This window comes from Bombus vancouverensis, chromosome 1 (genome assembly GCF_051014615.1).
Source record: "Bombus vancouverensis nearcticus chromosome 1, iyBomVanc1_principal, whole genome shotgun sequence".
NCBI lineage: Eukaryota > Metazoa > Arthropoda > Insecta > Hymenoptera > Apidae > Bombus > Bombus vancouverensis.
The window spans coordinates 9,361,500-9,379,399 of record NC_134911.1 but is presented as its reverse complement, the minus strand read 5'-3'; the positions used below and the strand labels follow the sequence as shown (position 1 = coordinate 9,379,399).

The following is a 17,900-nucleotide window of genomic DNA, read 5'->3' as shown; positions in this document are numbered from 1 at the left end:
TAACAGATATAACCGATGAGAACGTTATACGAGTAGAATGATCGGCTGCGAATATCGCGGGGAACGGTACGCGCACGTTTCATCCCACGTACTTACTTACGTGTGGCTCGTCTTACGAGAGTTTCTCGAACCTTCCAGAGTTTATGCATACCTCGTCCAATGAGACTAGAATTTTCGTTGCGACAGATGGTATTTTCAAAGAGCGCGATCGAATCGTTTCAGAATGACTTTGAGAACACCTTTGAGAACGTCTCGTTCGCTCGTTCTATAGCGGTACAGAACATTGTAATTTTGATAACACATATTGCAAACGAACGAGAACGAACAATTGTTCAAGGTTGTCTCGCGCGAAACCCTGAAATCGGTGAACGAGCACGAAATTTTCCTATTAACAAGCACGCAACGTGTACAGCTTACACGCGGTATAACGCATTCGAATACATTAGTAGAATACTAATATCGTAATACCTTCGCGTTGATCGAAGAATCGAACGCGACGCGACGCGCTGTTCGTTCACGACCGGTCGAACAATCCTCGAATATAGACGTTCCATCGTGAACGGTATATAATTTACGAGCGATCGGCCGATATTCTTTTCTGGACGCACGGGATAGCACGGGACCAGACGCCACGGGACGAGATGAGACGGTAACGGGACGGGACGGGACGAGAGAAACGCATACGCACGTGTACGCGTATTTACACGCGCGTGTGTGTCGAGGTGCATCGGACCAGAGGACAAGCGCCCGTGAAAGCCAGGCTCGCCGAGACCTATGCGCGAGCGGTTCGGCGTTGCGTTCGTTCATTCAAGACGAGAGCCACGTGCCCGAGGCTCCCAATCCGACAACTACGCCACTGCTTTACCCCTTGCGATTCACCTTTCGGATTTCAGCGACCGATCGCGTTCTCGCCTTTCCTTTCTTCTGCCTCGTCTCGCGATCTGTTTTTACTTGCTTCGAATTTCAACCTACCTTTTCCTCCGCTACGCGATCATCGCGATTTCTATGAAATCTCTGTTCTTCCAATCGGAAAATCGACGAACGAACGTCAAGATATACGCGCGGCATTTCGACGAAAGTAAACCAGGATAAACCGTACCTACTCTCTGGAGTCTGTCGGTAAAATTGACGCGCTACAGAAAATTCAACAGGCGGACGAGGGTGGGGAGAAAGGGAGGGGGAAGGTAGAAGTAACCGCGTACTCGGATCGATTTGATCGGGCCGAGATTGTCGAAATTTCGCTGCGTCGGTCGAGTTCCGTGGTTCGAAACGCAATTGAAAGATTCGCGTATTCGATGACGAGTTACCGCAAAACCTCGACGTATCAATTGGAAAGTGGTACATCGTGGTTCGAACGCCTTTGGCAGGCATTCCGCGATAGCTTGTCGAGCAGGCACGCGTGCATTCGCCGTCTCTCTCTCGTCCTTCCTTCTTCGCGCGAGCCTATACGCGTCTCTGTACGCGCGTACATACGTCCGCTTTCGCGTTTGTGTTTACACAGAAGACGAGCGTACCTCGAATTCGCGCGCCAATTTTCCCGCTTCGAACTGATGTTACGTACTTACGCGCCTCTATCGCCGAGATTTTAACTATCCATTGATCGAGCAACGTACTCGAAAGCGGACTTTTTACCATTTAATCGGTATTTTACGACAAATCGTTATGTTGGAACGTCGATTTCTCGGAATTCGCTAATTTAGAAGTCCCTCGATACTCTGATCGATGGTTTCGCGCGACTTGCTGCGTTTCGTTCGCGAAAAGGCGTGTTAGCAGAGGAACGATGTAGATATCGGGGTAGATGAAGAAGGACGAAGAAGATTCGATTAGGCGTATTAACCGTTTGGGTCGCAAGCAGCGCGATCGCGCTGTTTAGGTTTTGTATGGGAAAGTCCGAGTATATTTGAGCGGACGACTCACAGTATTTTGTTTTTCATTGTTATCTTCTCAATAATTTTTATCGAACAGAACTCGAAATATTTATAAACTAATAGTACGCATATACAGGGTGGTTGGTAACTGGTGGTACAAGCGGAAAGGGGTTTTTTAATTTCTTTTTTTTTATTAATTTTTTCATCGAGACAACGATCTACAGTGAGATCCGTCATAACTAGACGTGATAAAGCGCACGCGTACCGAGCGAAAATTCAAAGTCGATTTTCTCGAAAACAAAGCCTCAAACGAAAACTTTTTATTCTATATTTCCGACTTCCTTTTTCGCGTAGAATCACCCCCTTTTCGCTTGTACCACCAATTACCAACCACCCTGTATAATAATATAGATGTATTTCATAAACCTAACAAATATGACGAGCGCTATTGCGCCGTTTGTTTCTCTTCGCTATCGCGCTGTTGTTGATATTTCGATCCTGTTTTTTCAAACAGCCCTGCGACTCAAACGGTTAAGGACAAACGTTACGAAGAAAGCAGCTTCCGGGAAACTGAAACGAGTGCAGATTTCGCTTAGAAAACGGACGAGACTCATCGAACGTGTTTTATTTCGCTATACATGTGCTTTTTCGTTGATACGCGATAAAACAGTTGAACAAACAGACTCGACGTGAGGCGACGGTGATGCAGAAACATCGATGCCCGATCAAGCGACGACGACGGGAGATCACGCAACAACAGCTTTGGAGAAGATTGCGCGTGGCGTGGTTTTAGCAGACAGCCAGAAACCCCTTTCATGCTCGACCATGTACAAATACACGTAGGTGTAGGTACGAGCGCGTTAGCGAGCTGTGTGTTTGGATACGGACAGGATGTGGGTCGCTAGCTCGAGTCTACGAAACGGAGTGTCGCATACCACGCTTCGTGCGTTCCTTATACGTTTACATATGATAGAGATTCCTTTGCGCGACACCGCGCGCACGCACAGAAAGATCGGAGACTCTGCGAAAGCGAATATACACTGTGTACGAGAATAAGATAGATAAGGTAAAACAGAGGAGACAAGAGAGACGAACGAAGACGAAGGTTAAAGGAAGAAAGAGGCTGGAAAGAAGGAGAGGCTGCGAGAACCGCGCCCTGCCCACGCCGAGCGCTCGACGTCGCGCGCTTTCAAACGTTTCGTTTCGCTCCGCGTGGATGAGCTACATATCTAATTTCCACGCTCGTTCCTTTTTTCCATCGGCATGCCGTTTTCCCCTAAAACGCAGCTCGAACCGTTATCCGGCAAGCTCGCACGTTCAGCGAAAGCAGTCGACTTACCTGTGTGTATCCGCTGATGCGCCTTTAAATGCGAACTCTTCGTGTAGACCTTTGTACAACCTGCAAAACGAAATAGTTACCAATACCGTGAGCGTTGCTACCGTTTCTCTGACAATGAAAGCATCGCGTCATCCGATCGTACCCGTAGCTCGCACGCTCGGCGCGTTTAGACTTCTCACAACTATGATATTATACACGTACGCTATGTACCGTATGTGTGCCATTAAGCGCCTTTAGGAGTCGGTTACCAATACATCTGCTGCGGATAAAAAGACTCGACGAAGCGTATACAAGTACGTTGACGATTACCAAAGCAACGCAACACTTACCTATGAAATCACAGTGATGAACGCGTCTCTTTTCCAGCTCGGGATTGTTTCGCCTGTTGAATTTCGTGGTGATGCTCGGGGCCTGAATTCTATGAGGAGCATTCATAATGGACGGCTGTGGATAGGGTGGAGGCGGCGTCCGCCTCGGTGGAGCCCCTATCGGAGATCCAGGATCGGAAATCGGCGGCGTGAGCGGGGAAATGTACATTAACCTAGTCATCGAGCCGTAGAGCGGTGACGTCGCGCTGCCACCGATCTGATTCCCGCCTCCGTGGTGAGTCGTCGTCGAGTCGTTGTTGTTATTATTGTTGTTGCTGTTCCCGGTACCGTTATTGTTGCTGCTGTTGCTGTTACCGTTCGCATTGGCGTTGTTGTTGCTGTTGTTGTTACCGTTGCCATTGGCGTTGTTGGCGGTACCGGTGCTGTTGTTATTGGCGCTCGTGTTGTTGTTGTTGTTGTTATTGTTGTTATTGTTGTTGTTAGGGGGGAAAGTCTTGAAAGCGGCAGGCGCGGTCCGGTGATGAACGACTTGCGGGCCGGTTGGAGGGTTCGGATGACCGTTCGCGTAGCCCGACACCGAGTTCGAAGCGGGTCCTTCGAGGAGGTGCAAGGTCGGTGGCGGAGGTAGCGGTTCGGTTTTGATCTCGACAGGCGACAATACCGGCGACGAGACGTCGTCGGTCTCCATTTTGACGTGCGACTGCGAGCCCAGCATGTCGGCGTTCTCCGGGTCCAGCTTTTGTATACTCGAGGTAATATCCTCCCAGAGCGGCGGCCTGAGGAACACGTCGTCGTCGTTTCCCGCGGGCTGACTCCTCGACGAGACGAAGCTCGCCTGCGGTCGACACACCGGCCCACCAACCTCGAAGAAGTCCTCCATTTGCACCGAGGACTCCCTCGGCTCCTTCTCCGGGTCATCTTCGTCGAGCTTCTGCAGTCGGTCGAGATCCTGTCTACATAGCAAAGTGTCCAGGTCCGATGCCTGCTGGAAATAGAAGACGGACAAAGTGGAGAATACGAGTGGAGAGTTTCAGTTGCGTTTGCGCGCGATTTTGCACCATCACGATGCTCCGTCTTCGCCTGGCAATGTCGGATCGTCGCTCGTGCGAATCGAAAGCCGAACAAGCAAATAGCGCGATGGGTCGGGAAGGACGATATTTGGGGCCAGTCGGAGCCGGTGTAGCTTAAGCAAGCAGCAAACAGGTAAACAAGCGGGTGACTTGCGATATGCTGATTCACGAAAGCGCATGCGGCACGTTGTTCTCGGTTAATATGCAACGACCGCATCGAGGGCTGTGCAGCATGAGGTCTCCCACACTGCACGCCTTCGTATGCCAGTTCTATGATGCATATAACGACTGTATAGCACAGCCGAAGGGAGAGAAGAGGAGACGAAAAGAAAGAAAGGGGAGTAGAGACAGCACAGTTTCGTCTCGAAGATGGGAGGGAGCGGGCCAATGCCGCGTCATTCTTTGCATGATTTGTACACGCGCAACGCGCGCCGCCCTCGTGCGCCGTTCTGTGCGGGCCATGCTGTGCCTCGACTTGCCTTTGCCTTGCCTTGCCTTGCCTCGCCGTGCTCTCCACGCTTTCGACGACTGCTCGTACTCTGCTCGCTCAGACCGCATAACATTCCGAATATTTTAATGCGTCGCTATACAATCGCTATATGTAACGCCCCTTTCGCGCCCCCCTCTATCTCTCTTTCTCCTCTTCCTTTCACCTGGATGCGTGCATGAGCAGTGGCTTTATCATTTTCACGCCGGTTCGATAAAATACGATGCCCCGGAAAGTGAACGAAGGACGAGGCACAAGGTAGGTAGGTACTTACCTATATGTTTCCATAAGCATAGAAACGAGATCAGGCGGGCGTACACTTTGAAAGTTCAGCTCGAAGAATTTCGAAGTACCCCGTCAGGCTCCGTTACGACGCGGATCGAAAGAAACGGTATGGAATACGTAAGGTGAATTTTTAAGCGTCATCCTCGTGGGTCGGATTTGTTATCGAGGCGTAAAGAATTCCTATTGCATAGCGTTCGCGGTACACCGATGCGAGATCGCAGATAAAACAGGTTGAACTTGCCCCCGATTCTACCACTTTACCGCGATTAAGTAATTACGAAGAGCGACGTAGAACCGGAAAGATTCGTCGCAAATGACAGAGCATCGCGCGCGCTACACACGGAACAAGAGTATCAACGAGATACGAATTGGCAAATATCGCGGATAAGTGGGAAACTGTTGTTTGGCAAATGGGGAAATTCTGCATGTTTCAACGAAGCAAGATCTATGGTGAAGTTGACGCGATAAACAGCCGAAGCCCTTTTACGACGATATCGAAGGTAGAAGATAAAAGAAGATCTCGATGATGGAAGAATGGATGAAAAAAAATCTCATTGGAAATTTTTGAACGATTCTGGCTCACCGTCCGGCAAGCTTATATAGTGATTTATGAATTATTTACACAATGAATTATTCATCGTCGGAAGATTGGTATACTCGCAACACTCGATCGTACCTGATATGCAATTTGAAAAGGAGTTTGTAGCGAGGTACGATATGCGCGCTTGCGCGCGAAACATTATATTTAAATGCCATATCGTCTCGACCAGGATGGATGCGGGCTCTCGTGCGCGTTCATCGATAAAATAACCAGCAACGATCGCAAACTGCTGCTTTCGTCGTCGTATTGTTATATCGCGTGTAAAAGGAAACGACGGCGAAAACGGTAGAAAAGAGAAGAAAAAGAGAGAAGGGAAATTGGTGAAACGGTAGTCGATGGATCCTCGTCAAATTTCCTTCGTCTCGCGTTCTTCGTCGTCTTTGCCTGCACCTAGCGAGACACACGCAGTTAAGAAAAACGTTGGATACAAATTTTGCAGAATCTTCGACAGACAATGCGTCGAGTGCGACGCTGAGCGGCGAAGCTGAGATTAACTATCGATGAGACTATTAGGAGGAATTCGATAGTCGTTGATATTGTTTTTCAAGTGCCGCCCTTCTGCGCTCTCGGTTTTCTCGTCTTTTTCTCTGGTCGTTCAGGTCGGTCCGAGCGTGTCTCTTGACTCACGCCGTCGCGTCGCGTCGCGTCGGTCTCTTTTTCGCGTTGCGATAATGATAGTGCGGAGCGTGAGCAAAGTTCGTCCATCCGGCTATTAATGCGCGTAATCATAGAGTCAGGGCCGTCGGTGTTAATAATGCGTTTTCGAATCTGTCAGAGCGAGAACGAACACCCACGCAGTCGATAGATAGCGCGTCGTCATCGTAGCTGGCGTGTAAGATGAAAAACCTTTGCATCCGTGTTCGTTCGCTCGTGCCGCCTAGTATTTTTTATTCCGACCAATCGCAGCTTCGCGGCCTCGCGACTCGCAAAGGAACGCGCAAGCGCACGCGCGCCTTCTGCCCCCATTTACCGCGATTCCACGATTAATTATCCAATTCGCGCACTTTCTGTTCCGAGTCTCCGCAGAGTAACGACTAACTAAACTCAAACATCTGCTCTTCGATCGAACCGCATTAGCCTCGATCTTCTGACATTTTGCAGCTCCTTCACGAGGAAAAACATTGCGCATACGAGATTTTGCAGGATCGGCTCGGTTCCAGAGATCGAAGACGCAAAGATGTGTTGGGTCGGCAACTAAGTGATTGCGGACTTTGTCAATACAACCTAATGACAAAATCCGTAATCACTTAGTTGCCAACCCATGAGATACGACGAAGGCGCGAACGAGGGAAACGCGCGGTTTTCCGGTTTCTCGCGTCGTATATTCTAATTATGGGAAACGAATGATAGAACGAGATCGGCAACGGTGTATCGACAGGTTTATCGTTCGGTGTATTTATCGAGTGCCGAGGCAAATGGAAGGCGAAAGATGAATGAAAAGCCGTGAGCAGGAAAGCGGCCATAGCGTTGGCGGTAACGAAGCGTAGCGCGCAGAAGCGAGCTCGCCGAATCAATCTGGCGAGGCCACACCCTCTGACCTAAAGCCGTATTATCGCGATAAATGCGCGGGCAAATGTCAGCCGTGCGCACTGTCGGCCATTTTTCTCCAAAGCTTTCGACGAACGACCTGCCAAAATCGTTGCATCGACCTCGCGCGACCGTACTCGCGTCCTCGACTATCGCCACGCGGATTACTCGCTCGCTCGCTCCGCTGTCTCGTCCTCGCGTCGCTTTCTTAGGACTCGAAACAGCGAACGAGCAACGCGATGGTCGACCAGCGCTTAATGGCGCTACGAATCGAACTCGAGGAAGCTTCATTTAGGAGCCAACACGATGGAAATTAAGGGACGCGCAAATATCTGACTTCACAGGGAAAATCCGTGCACGTGGCTGCTACGTTCGACTGGAACAGCTCGTCTGTGACTTCGCTCCGCAGCCAACTTGCCGCTAAGATCGCGTCACCAGGACTCGAGAAAGAGGAATGCGTATGCAAGTTGTACGAAAATAATGGTGACCGTACAACAGTGTCCTTTCTCGTACGGCAAGCCGGTAATTTAGTTAAATGATGGCGCGAGATGGGCGACGCCTGTGGCCCGAACAACCTACCATTCGAGTAAGAAGAAGAAGAAGAAGAAGAAGAAGAGGAGAAAGAAAGTTTTGGGACCAAGGCGAAAAGAAAGAAACTGAGAGGGCGTGGCACAATCAAGGATTAAGTTCAGATGCAAATTTACGTTTCTCGAGAATGCCACTTGCCACGGCTCCTCCCTCGAAAATCGATCAATCCCTCGGCTCCGGTTCGCCAACTTTGCAGTTTCGACAAGCTGCCCGCGTCCTTCTTTCGTCCATCACGCGCACAAATTTCATATGTAGCGGCACATGAGTCGATGGAAGATTCGAATCGGTAGAGACTCATATTCTTGTGCCTCGGAGTGCCAACGTTGTTTCGATTTGCTAGGTTTAAAGGTAGACTCCGGACAAAACATTATCGCCGGAGTTACTCCAACTATGGGGAACAGCAAGTAATTCCAACATAGAAATTCTTCAACGATACCAATGGAAAACTCTAAGATCCTTAATAGATGCACCTTGGGTGTGTTACCAACGAAACAATACATCGCCACCTCAAGGTACCCACAGTCAAAGAAGAAATATGCAAATCAGTAATAGATATAGCATAAGAGTCAACAACCACGAAAACCCTGGCTAAAACGCAGGCTAAAAAGACATCTAGATTCAAGCACTAGATTCAATTAGAATCAAACACACGATAAACACTTATTAAACACGACATAGTACCACGCGAGAAAAACTTACTTGTAAGAGAAATTTTGGTTTTTCCGTCCCTTTTATTAAAAGTTCTTGTTGCCGAGGATTCGAACTCCTCGCGACGCGTCGTCTTCAGTTCTGGGCCTCAACGAGCGTAGCTGGATGCCCCGCCAAAAACTTACTTATAATTCTCAATGAGACTTGATTGTAAAATTCATCCGGAGTTACGTTTGAACTTACGACTGACTATTGCAATTTTATCACTCGTCTCTTTAACAAACCAACGCGTATAATAATCCACCTCAGATATCGTCGCGTGCGATATCGAGACGAGGCGACGTCCATTCGGAAGATAACCAAAGATCGCGACCGTAGAAAAGAACAGGAAGCTGCCAGCCAGACCGACGACCTACATATCGAGTAGCCAACTACTTATTTCGCAAGTTTGATTAGTTGGAACACGGGAAACGTGAATTTGCTTCGTGCTACGGACAAAGGAGCGGAGTCTGCGCGTACAAAGTCGTAAAGGAAGACAGCTACGTGGTTCGAGTGATGGCGGAGCTAGGCGAGGCAAGGTGAGGATTTATCCAAACGACGAAAGAGGAGAAACGATAGCGGTCGACGAAGAACGGTATCGCGAAACGCGGAACAACGGCTAGAGAAGGCTACTACGTTTGGCAAAGAGAGAAGGAAAATACCATTCATTCGCCTATGTAGGAATTTTCGGATTCGATGTTCGTGCAAAAAGGGAAGCGTCTCTCGCCTGGTCTCATCCTGGCTCTCTCCTCTTCCTCTCTTTCTCCTCTTGGCGTTCGGTGTTCGAGGGGGCTGTACTGCCGCGGACACGTAGATTCTATCTTGCCATTCAACCGCCTAGGTAATAAAACTCTCGCGTCCATTATTTACTTGCATTATCGTTACTTTACGCCCACGTGGACGCGCCACGTATTTATGGTGAAATTATTCAGCATTATTCCGCGGATATGAATAACGCGAGAGATACGACCCACCGATAGGCGGTATAATTCGCTAAATTTTCAAAAGTTCAGCAAGAAGAGAAAGAAAGTTGTTTTCTCTGCGAGGGTCTCGCTCGAGTTCCACGCGGTCGCTGGAAACGACGAAGAGACGTACGGACGACAACTGGAAGGAGACGGCGCGCGAGCGAACGAATTGCTTTCCACGAGGGTATCATTGTTCCCCATACATATTTCGTAACTAGATTGGCATTTCTGATGCAAGTCGAGCTACACTGACCTTTAAACAACTTTCTTTAGGCTACGCGTGACTTGATCTCAGAACTCGGCTTCTCGGTTGCCTCGTTCACCTACTTGATACTACGTGTTACGTGTTAGGTGGTGTACGCGCCTGTCTACACGCTCCGTGTTCCAAGTGTAAGAGCATTAAGGCCTGGAACTGCGCGATTTCCGATACCTGCCGATCGACAAATCACCTTCGAATCGAGTTATTCTTTCTTTCCTAGAACCTGCGCCGCCTCAAGATATCGCGTCTCGACAAATCGTCGTCACGCTATCGAAGGCTCCGACTATCTCGCGTGTACGATCCTCGCGGACGCGACTCCACCAGGCGAGCAAAGTTTCCGTTTGCTTGTTGCAGTAAACGGACCAAGCTCTTTCCGAACAAATCACAACGCACGATACGGAAACGAAATGCCTCGCTCGATGAGAAGCACAAGTGGCTAGTTCGCAAGGGAGCGCACTTGCATCATGCGCGTTACGCTTAGGTTACGCAAGTTAAACGTTAGCGTATCGGCGGTGACGGCGAATTAATACGTCGGTTAAAATACATCGAGGCGGAGTGAAATTAGTGCGGAAAGCAATACGTGGGATATTTAACTTCACCGACAGTATCGCAGGAAAGATCAAAATGATTGCGCAAATCCGTGTTGCAAATTCTACTAATGGTGTCTGTGTGGCCGTATTTAGATGTATAGGAGGGTTGATAAATTAGGTTGCAGTGGCCGCGACAATGGTAGAGATCTGTTAATCCTATCGGTTGCAATTTAGCAAAAGAACTCGATTTCCGGAAAAATGCGTCTCTTATTGGAAGAATGTGTGGCGGATCGGTACCAACAGGACGCCGACAAGTCGAGGCATCAACGCGGCGCAACACCTCCCGGGCGATCCGCGGGTACCAACCGCCAACACCAGAGGGCTACTACGACGACGAGTTTGTCTATCTCGCTGGCGGTCGAATATACGATGTCACGATACAAATACCGCATCTAGCGAGACTCCCTGTACGTCTAAGACAGGGACTACCGGACATAGCCTTACTGACGAGTCCACCGGTAGTCCCAGGACGAAACCTTTTCACCTAGCTCCAACTACACCTCCTACAAATGCAAAGGAAATTCGAAATACGCGCGTTTTGCGGATTGAACTAGCCCGGTTACCACGCCCCGTAACGCTGACCTGGCGTATACGTGGCGTTACCGTTAGGCCGCCGACAAATTGCCGTGGTCGAAATTATTCGCCGGTGTTTTTGCTTTGAACGACGCGAGACAATCGCGTCGAAGAAAATCACGCGACACGACGCGCCGCGTCTCGACGCGCTCGCTCACGATTTCACCGTAACCACAGGGCAGGAAAATTTATGCGCGCAGACCCACTGCGCTCTCCTGCCGTTAAGCGTATCATAAATATGAAACAGAGGAAACGAAAGGACGTTCGGGCGACAATGCGCCGGACGAAATAATACGTCGCACCGAGCGATGTCTCTCCGGCTACTTCTCAGCCTGTACGCTGCGCATACCACGCGAATACTCGCGTTATTAGAGAGACGAAGGGAGGAAAAGCGAAGCGGATCGCGATATCCTTGACGTCGGATACGAAACGACGACGATGGTCGACCGGACAGTGACTTTCAGACCAGAAAATTACTTAATGAATATGGACATGCAACGCATTATGGGATATTAAAAGGCACGTGCGCACGTGCGCGCGTGGGCACATCTTCGTTGTTTCGTGCCCTCCCATCGCGCTGCTTGACAGCCGACAGTTTGCGTTGCGTTAGTCAACGCGCGACGAACCAACGCACCCCTCTCTTCCCTTAACCTTTGCATGGAGCGGTGAAGGGTCGCGCGCAAGCCTAACCGCGCAACACAAGATACCATTTCACGCTGTTTACCTACGAGAAAAGGGGGGCCACGTTTGGAATCGACCACGGCCGTCGATACCTGCCTCTGCCAATCATTCGAACGTAATCAAATTCTCGTCGAATTTTCTCCCCTTTCGGCTCGATCGGTCAACTATCCCGCCCCGATTCTCGTTGACGCCTTCTGGTCGTAGGAAACACCCAAATTAAATTGGCCCGGTTTTACGGCTGTTTCAGCCTGGAACGTCTACACGCTGCTTCTTTTTAAAAACGTGGCCCGATCGATGTGGAACGTTTCTATCGATAATTTGCGCAAGTCGCGTGGCTGATCTCCGGTTGGATATATCGTTAGGGCTTACGGCACGGCTGGTAGGCCGGTTGGCTCGCCTGCCGCTTCATCATCGATCTCATTGTTAGACGGTCGTCTCACGCGATTCGCGCATCCTGTGAATCCACTCCCCTCGTTAGGAACCACGCGTCGTATATTACACGAACATGCCGCATACTCGCCAACGCATAAATCTACGCGCAAGGACAAATTGCCATTAAATCGAACCATTAAATCGAAGCGACCGGCTTTCCTCGCTCGGCCACGAAACCTCGCCGCTGCTAAGAAAAACTCGTCTTGTTTCTTTCGAATCGCGTCGATTGCCACGATTCTTACCGTACGGTTTTTCTTTCGGAGACGTACGCGCGCCATAGTAGCAACGAAAGGATCATCGTTTCAAGTTGAAGGGGTTGCGCAGAATCAGGCGGCATTACGCCGATAATTCCGTGGCGATTAAACGGCCGGCATCGTGCGTTTTAAGCGAGTGTGCTTTTTGCGCTGACCGTTTCATTATCGTACCTTATTAAATTTCCAGGTGCAGCGGTCGGATGATTCGCCGTCTCGCTCGTCCCTTGTGATCACGATCGCCGCTGCTCCACGCGCACGATGATCGACGATCATGGTCGCTCGGAGGAGGAAGATTATCGTTATCGAGCCAGAGCAGTTACGCAATGACGCGCATGAGTCACTGAAAAGTCGTTGCAGGGTGATCCCTGTGGCAAAACCGGGATCACTCTTGGCAACGACGTGCCGCATTAGCGTGATTACACGCTTCGCTCGCGGACGAGTCAGCTGGTAGCGCGTTCAACTTCCGTGCTACCTGGCCATCCCCCTTGTAATTTGCACCTGGTGCTTTGATTCTATCTACTCTGTGCGCCGTAATCCCGATAATACCACCCCCGCTTCGAAGCTGTTAACACACAGGGACGCAAGCGGTCGCCAACTTTTTCCATAGTCGCTGTTCCATTCGCGTTGCACGATCGCTGTGGCTACCTTCGTTCGCGTTCTCCTACCGCGGTTTCTCATCGTTCGGTTAAACAGAAGGAAACGCGTTGGCCGGCCAGCCAGGTACGGGTGATGCTATAAATCAAAAAATGGAAGAAACCGTTTAATCATCTTGTCGGCTCGCGGTTCGTTCGTATACGTTACAAGGATCGACTATTACGAAGGCGTTGTTGCGTTGACGAAGGCTATATCGCGGCTTTCCGCTCAGAACATCGTTATGGTCTCCCTCTTTTTATATTTTCTCTCTGTCGCTCGCTCGTTCGCTCGCTCTGTGTGTAGAAACTCACGTAAACTCGGCTGCTAACCCCCGCCGCTAATGCACTTTTAATTAATTAAACGAGCCAATGGGGCGGCCCCTGTTCCTTCGTAGTCTCGTGCCGACCTCGCGTGTCGACTGTCCGCTCTAGGTGCAAACTCATCCCTCCGGAGAGAGAACTCCCTTTCCCACCCTCTTGCCCCATTGATCCGTCCTTTTTCATTCTCTTTCAAACTGTCCTCGCGCTTCCGTTACTGCCCGATATAACCCTAGCTTAAAAGCTTTTAGCCGACAAACGAGCCGCGCGATCCTCTTCCCAATCACGTGGATCCTTTTCTTTCCTAGCTATCGTGTCCGCTCGTGTTCGATTTGGACGCGCGTATCAATATCAATTTCAATCCTCGTTTCTTCGAATTGACTGGGAAAGAGAAAGAAAGAAAGAAAAAGGGAAAAAAAAGAAGGGTACAGGTATACCGATATTTTTCAACACTAGAATTATCACGCCAGTCAAATTGACTGGTTTTACAAGTTTATTTTTAAATTCCTACTTCATGTTATATCTTTTTTCCGCAATGATGTAATGACTTTCGCAATAATTAAATGAATAATATAATGAATTTTTGTTTTGGTTTCTATGCATTCAAACTGAAAATAATTTCGTATCAAGGCTACTTATACCAATACCAGACAAAATGACTGGTGTTTGCCGAAGTGTAAAAGGGTACTGTAATCTGTTTATCGAACACCAATTAACCAGTTTCCTCGTTTTGTACAACTTCCCACGCGTTTTTACAATTTTTATCGTGTATCATTCGATGTGACGATATCAGTTGTCAGGAAAATTTCGGATCGATCGCTAGATCGCTAGATGCTAACGCTAGAAATACCACAGTAATCAAAACGACTGATTCTACAATTTTATAAATGTGTCAACCCTCGTTAAAAACATAACGTACTACATAACATGGAATTCCTTCTGTAAGAAAGTAATAAATCAATAAATATACAAATATTCTATTAGTACGTATTTTTTCAGGACCAGTCATTTCGACTGGTTTTGGTAGAAACAGCTTCGTGTTAACACTTTGACTGTTACGTTGGTCATTGGTGGCCGGTGCGTTTGAACTTCTTACAATTGTAAAAATTGTATGAAAATTGACAGTTGGAGTATTTTGAATATAACCGATAAATAGAAAATACTTTGAAATAAAAAGTGCCCCATTGAACGATTAAACGTTTTTATTAGAACATCGATAAAAAAAAATGAGAACAAATGTTGCATCTAACGGTGCACTGTGTTGAAACACTTTAAACATAAATGTGGCTCGTCAATACAATCTGGACGATAGGTGGTCATCCTTTTGGTCCGATTCTTAGCAATTTTTCGTCCTAACTGTTTAACATTTTTTTATAGCACTCTCTGCAAAATTTTCGTGCCAGGTACGCTTGCCCTTCTTTCTTCTGCGTTTCGTATCGCCATCTTTGTGGAATAAGTATATTTGACAGCTCTGGTGAACGGTACTGTGTAAGGTGCGTTGCGAGTGCCATTCTAAAATCTGATACCTCGATTTTTGTTTTTTTTTTGCTTGTTTATAGAGTATCATCGCGTTCGAAATTGATGTATTTAATAATAACTCTAAAGCTAATTTTATATACCACTCGAGGTTTTCTTCTATGTAGTGTAGAATATGCTATCGTTCGATCTGACAAATCTACAGCACATTTTCCTCTGTTATAATCTACTACTAACTACCATTGATTTATCACAAACATAATTTTTTTCCGGACCGCTTCCATTTCAGCCGAATGTTTCGTCGAAATCATAAAAATAATCATAATACTGTTTACTAATATCTTCTACACGTTTCGACAATATATTCTGCACGTTTTGCTTACGACGAAATAACGAATGCGAATACTTTGTTGAAATAAACGAAGCCTTGTTATAATATGTCGCTATCAACTGTTAGCAAGGCGCCACGGTGATCACCCACCAATAAGATAAACGGTCCATTGGGAAGAATGTTGTCTTACGTCATCAATTTATTATTTTGCCATTATATGCTTTGTATGATAAGAATACTCCCGTGGCGCCCTCAGCGAAACATGTGATCTCGGCGTGGCAGTCAAAGTGTTACTATCGGTAGTTTTAGTGTTAACCTATACAAAAGCCTGGAATCTGTTAACGCGATCTTACGTTCGAATATCGATCGTTATCCACCTTGTGCCTAGTTTACGAGCACCGCGATCGCCGCTATTACGATCATTGCCAGTTTAAGGCTATAAACCGGTTATTAAAGTTAATTACATGTATTTCAAGCTGAATTAAACGATGCGATTTAATCCGTTTCGTAGGCCGGTCTCTGCTCGCAACACGATTCGCCAACCATCCTTCCTTTTCCCAACGATTTTCCTCGCTATTTACAAGCCTACTCCACCCACACCACGCTCCAACCGGAAAGACTCGCGGCTGTTAACCGCGACCGTTCACGAAGAAATTGCGTCTTCTTCTTGGAACGAAGGAAACGATGGCGCGACGAACAATCGACAAAGTAGGTATCGAAATCGAAAGACACGACGATATTTACGAGGCTAGAGAACGGCTCAGAGAGAGAGAGAGAGAGAGACAGACAGACAGACAGACAGACAGACAGACAGACAGAGACAGAGAAAGAGAGAGAGAGAGGTGACCGTTACAGTCTCGTTAATTAAATGGTTTATAAGCTTGACTAAATATTCGAATCTTTGCATTCAATTAGTTACGGGTCGCCGAGGGCGATGTCTCGAAAAGCGCGACTATACACGGTAGATAGGGTTGCTTGGGGCTGCGAGATGCAAGACGATTAGAATGAATGGCCGCCATAAATCAGGTTGCTCGTTGGAACGGACGCGACGCGACGCGGCTCGGCGCGACGCAAGGGGGTGCAAGGAGGTGCAAGGAGGCGCGGAATACGTGGACTCGGGTTAGCTCGTCCTACCGCTACCTGGGACCACCGATCCCGTGGACCTCCGCATCCCGTGCATCGTTTTACCATCACAGCTCTCCCTTTCGCCGGTTCTCTCCGATGTGCTCGCGAGCCTCGTTTGCCCCGTTTTCTCCTTTAACCGTGGCTAATCTAAAACCTACTGCTCACGGTCGCGACATCGGCCTATCCGAATAATGCTGATCCAGCGGCCGCTTCTTCGTTCGGTTCGTGTTCCTTCGGCCGTGCACGCGCTTGTGCTCGTGCCCGATCCCGCTCGTCGACCCGTGCCGTGCTGCGGCTTTGTTCGTGTCCACCGAAAATAAACGAGCCACGAGCTGACACGGTTCGAACGAGCCTGCTTTTTTCCTCTACCTTTTTGCCCTCCCCCTTCCTCCAGCTCGTCGTCCCTTTTTCTCTCTGCCTGTCTGCCCTTGCACCGCTTTCAGACGGATCTAATTATCGCAGTCGCTTTTATTGATTCGCCTAAGAATTTATTAGCCTGTGACCTCCGCACTCGCGGCCTTCGTTTTGTTCGCCACGACACGGCTAACGACACCGGCCCATGAAACTTCACTCGTTCGGCTCTCGATACGAGGAAACTACGTGGCTTCGCATCGGCGAAACGACGTCGATTCCGACCGATCGAATCGCGTGCTGTTTTCGATCATTCGCCACTTTGCAGGCAGCTGCGTGTTCGTCGAATGGCGCGATCGAGTTCGAATACGGCAGTTCCTGGATTCGTAGTTTCGTGGAAAACGACACCGTATCTCGTATCTCGGCGGAACGTTCGCAAAGCCGTGCGCACGCGCGTCTCTCAAGCTGCCCCGTAGCCGTAACGGATGACACACTTTTCGCGGAAATTCGCAACGCGAGCGAAACACGTAAAACGAAGAAAGCCGGTGAAAGCTGGAACATAGTGATTTTCATTGGCCACGGGAAATCGCCACCCCTGATTCGCTACTCGTTTAGCTGGCGACCCAGGGAGCCAGCCATCTGCAGAATCAACATCTCGGTCGAGGCGGTAGCGATCGGAAAGTTTTAATACTACGAAGAATCCGATGATATCTCGGTAAGGCGAAGACGGTGTCGCATCACAATACGTGGAACGTGATCCTTGCGTCAAGCAGCGTATTCATCGATATAAACTGCTCGTTCGCTTCATCCCCCTAACGATCCTGCCGTCGATCAAACTACAAGTCTCAAATATCCAGGTCGTGCAGCGGTCGTAAAGCGGTGTATTTCGTGAAAACTTGTCTATTGAAAAACGTCGATAAAGATGATCGATGGAATGCTGGTAAGATACCAGCAGCAAAATTCTACCTTTCGGCCAATTGCTTGGTAGGATTTTTAGTTCACGCAACGGCCACTTTCGAAGATTTCGCAGATCGTACGACGATCGACTTGTATTCGTCGTAACGACGTTTGCTGCGCATGAATTCGTTGCTATTAATGGTTCCTAACGAGCAGATAGCAATTCCATTACGAT

General features: G+C 48.5%; 1 protein-coding gene across 3 annotated transcripts in view; it reads right to left on the bottom strand.

Annotated features, from left to right (window-relative positions):
* The window catches only part of LOC117153313 (uncharacterized), a 45,208-nt gene that overhangs the window by 6,227 nt on the left and 21,081 nt on the right, over window positions 1–17,900 (bottom strand). The window contains exons 2-3 of one of the 3 annotated variants that reach the window (XM_033327239.2): window positions 3,537–4,518; window positions 3,208–3,267 (exon numbers count right to left, since the gene is read on the bottom strand). In XM_033327239.2, coding sequence (XP_033183130.1) covers window positions 3,208–3,267; window positions 3,537–4,518 — 1,042 coding nt within the window. Of the gene's footprint in view, window positions 1–3,207; window positions 3,268–3,536; window positions 4,522–17,900 lie in introns of all 3 variants that reach the window. The other 2 variants (XM_076617586.1, XM_033327240.2) reach the window with 2 other exon arrangements.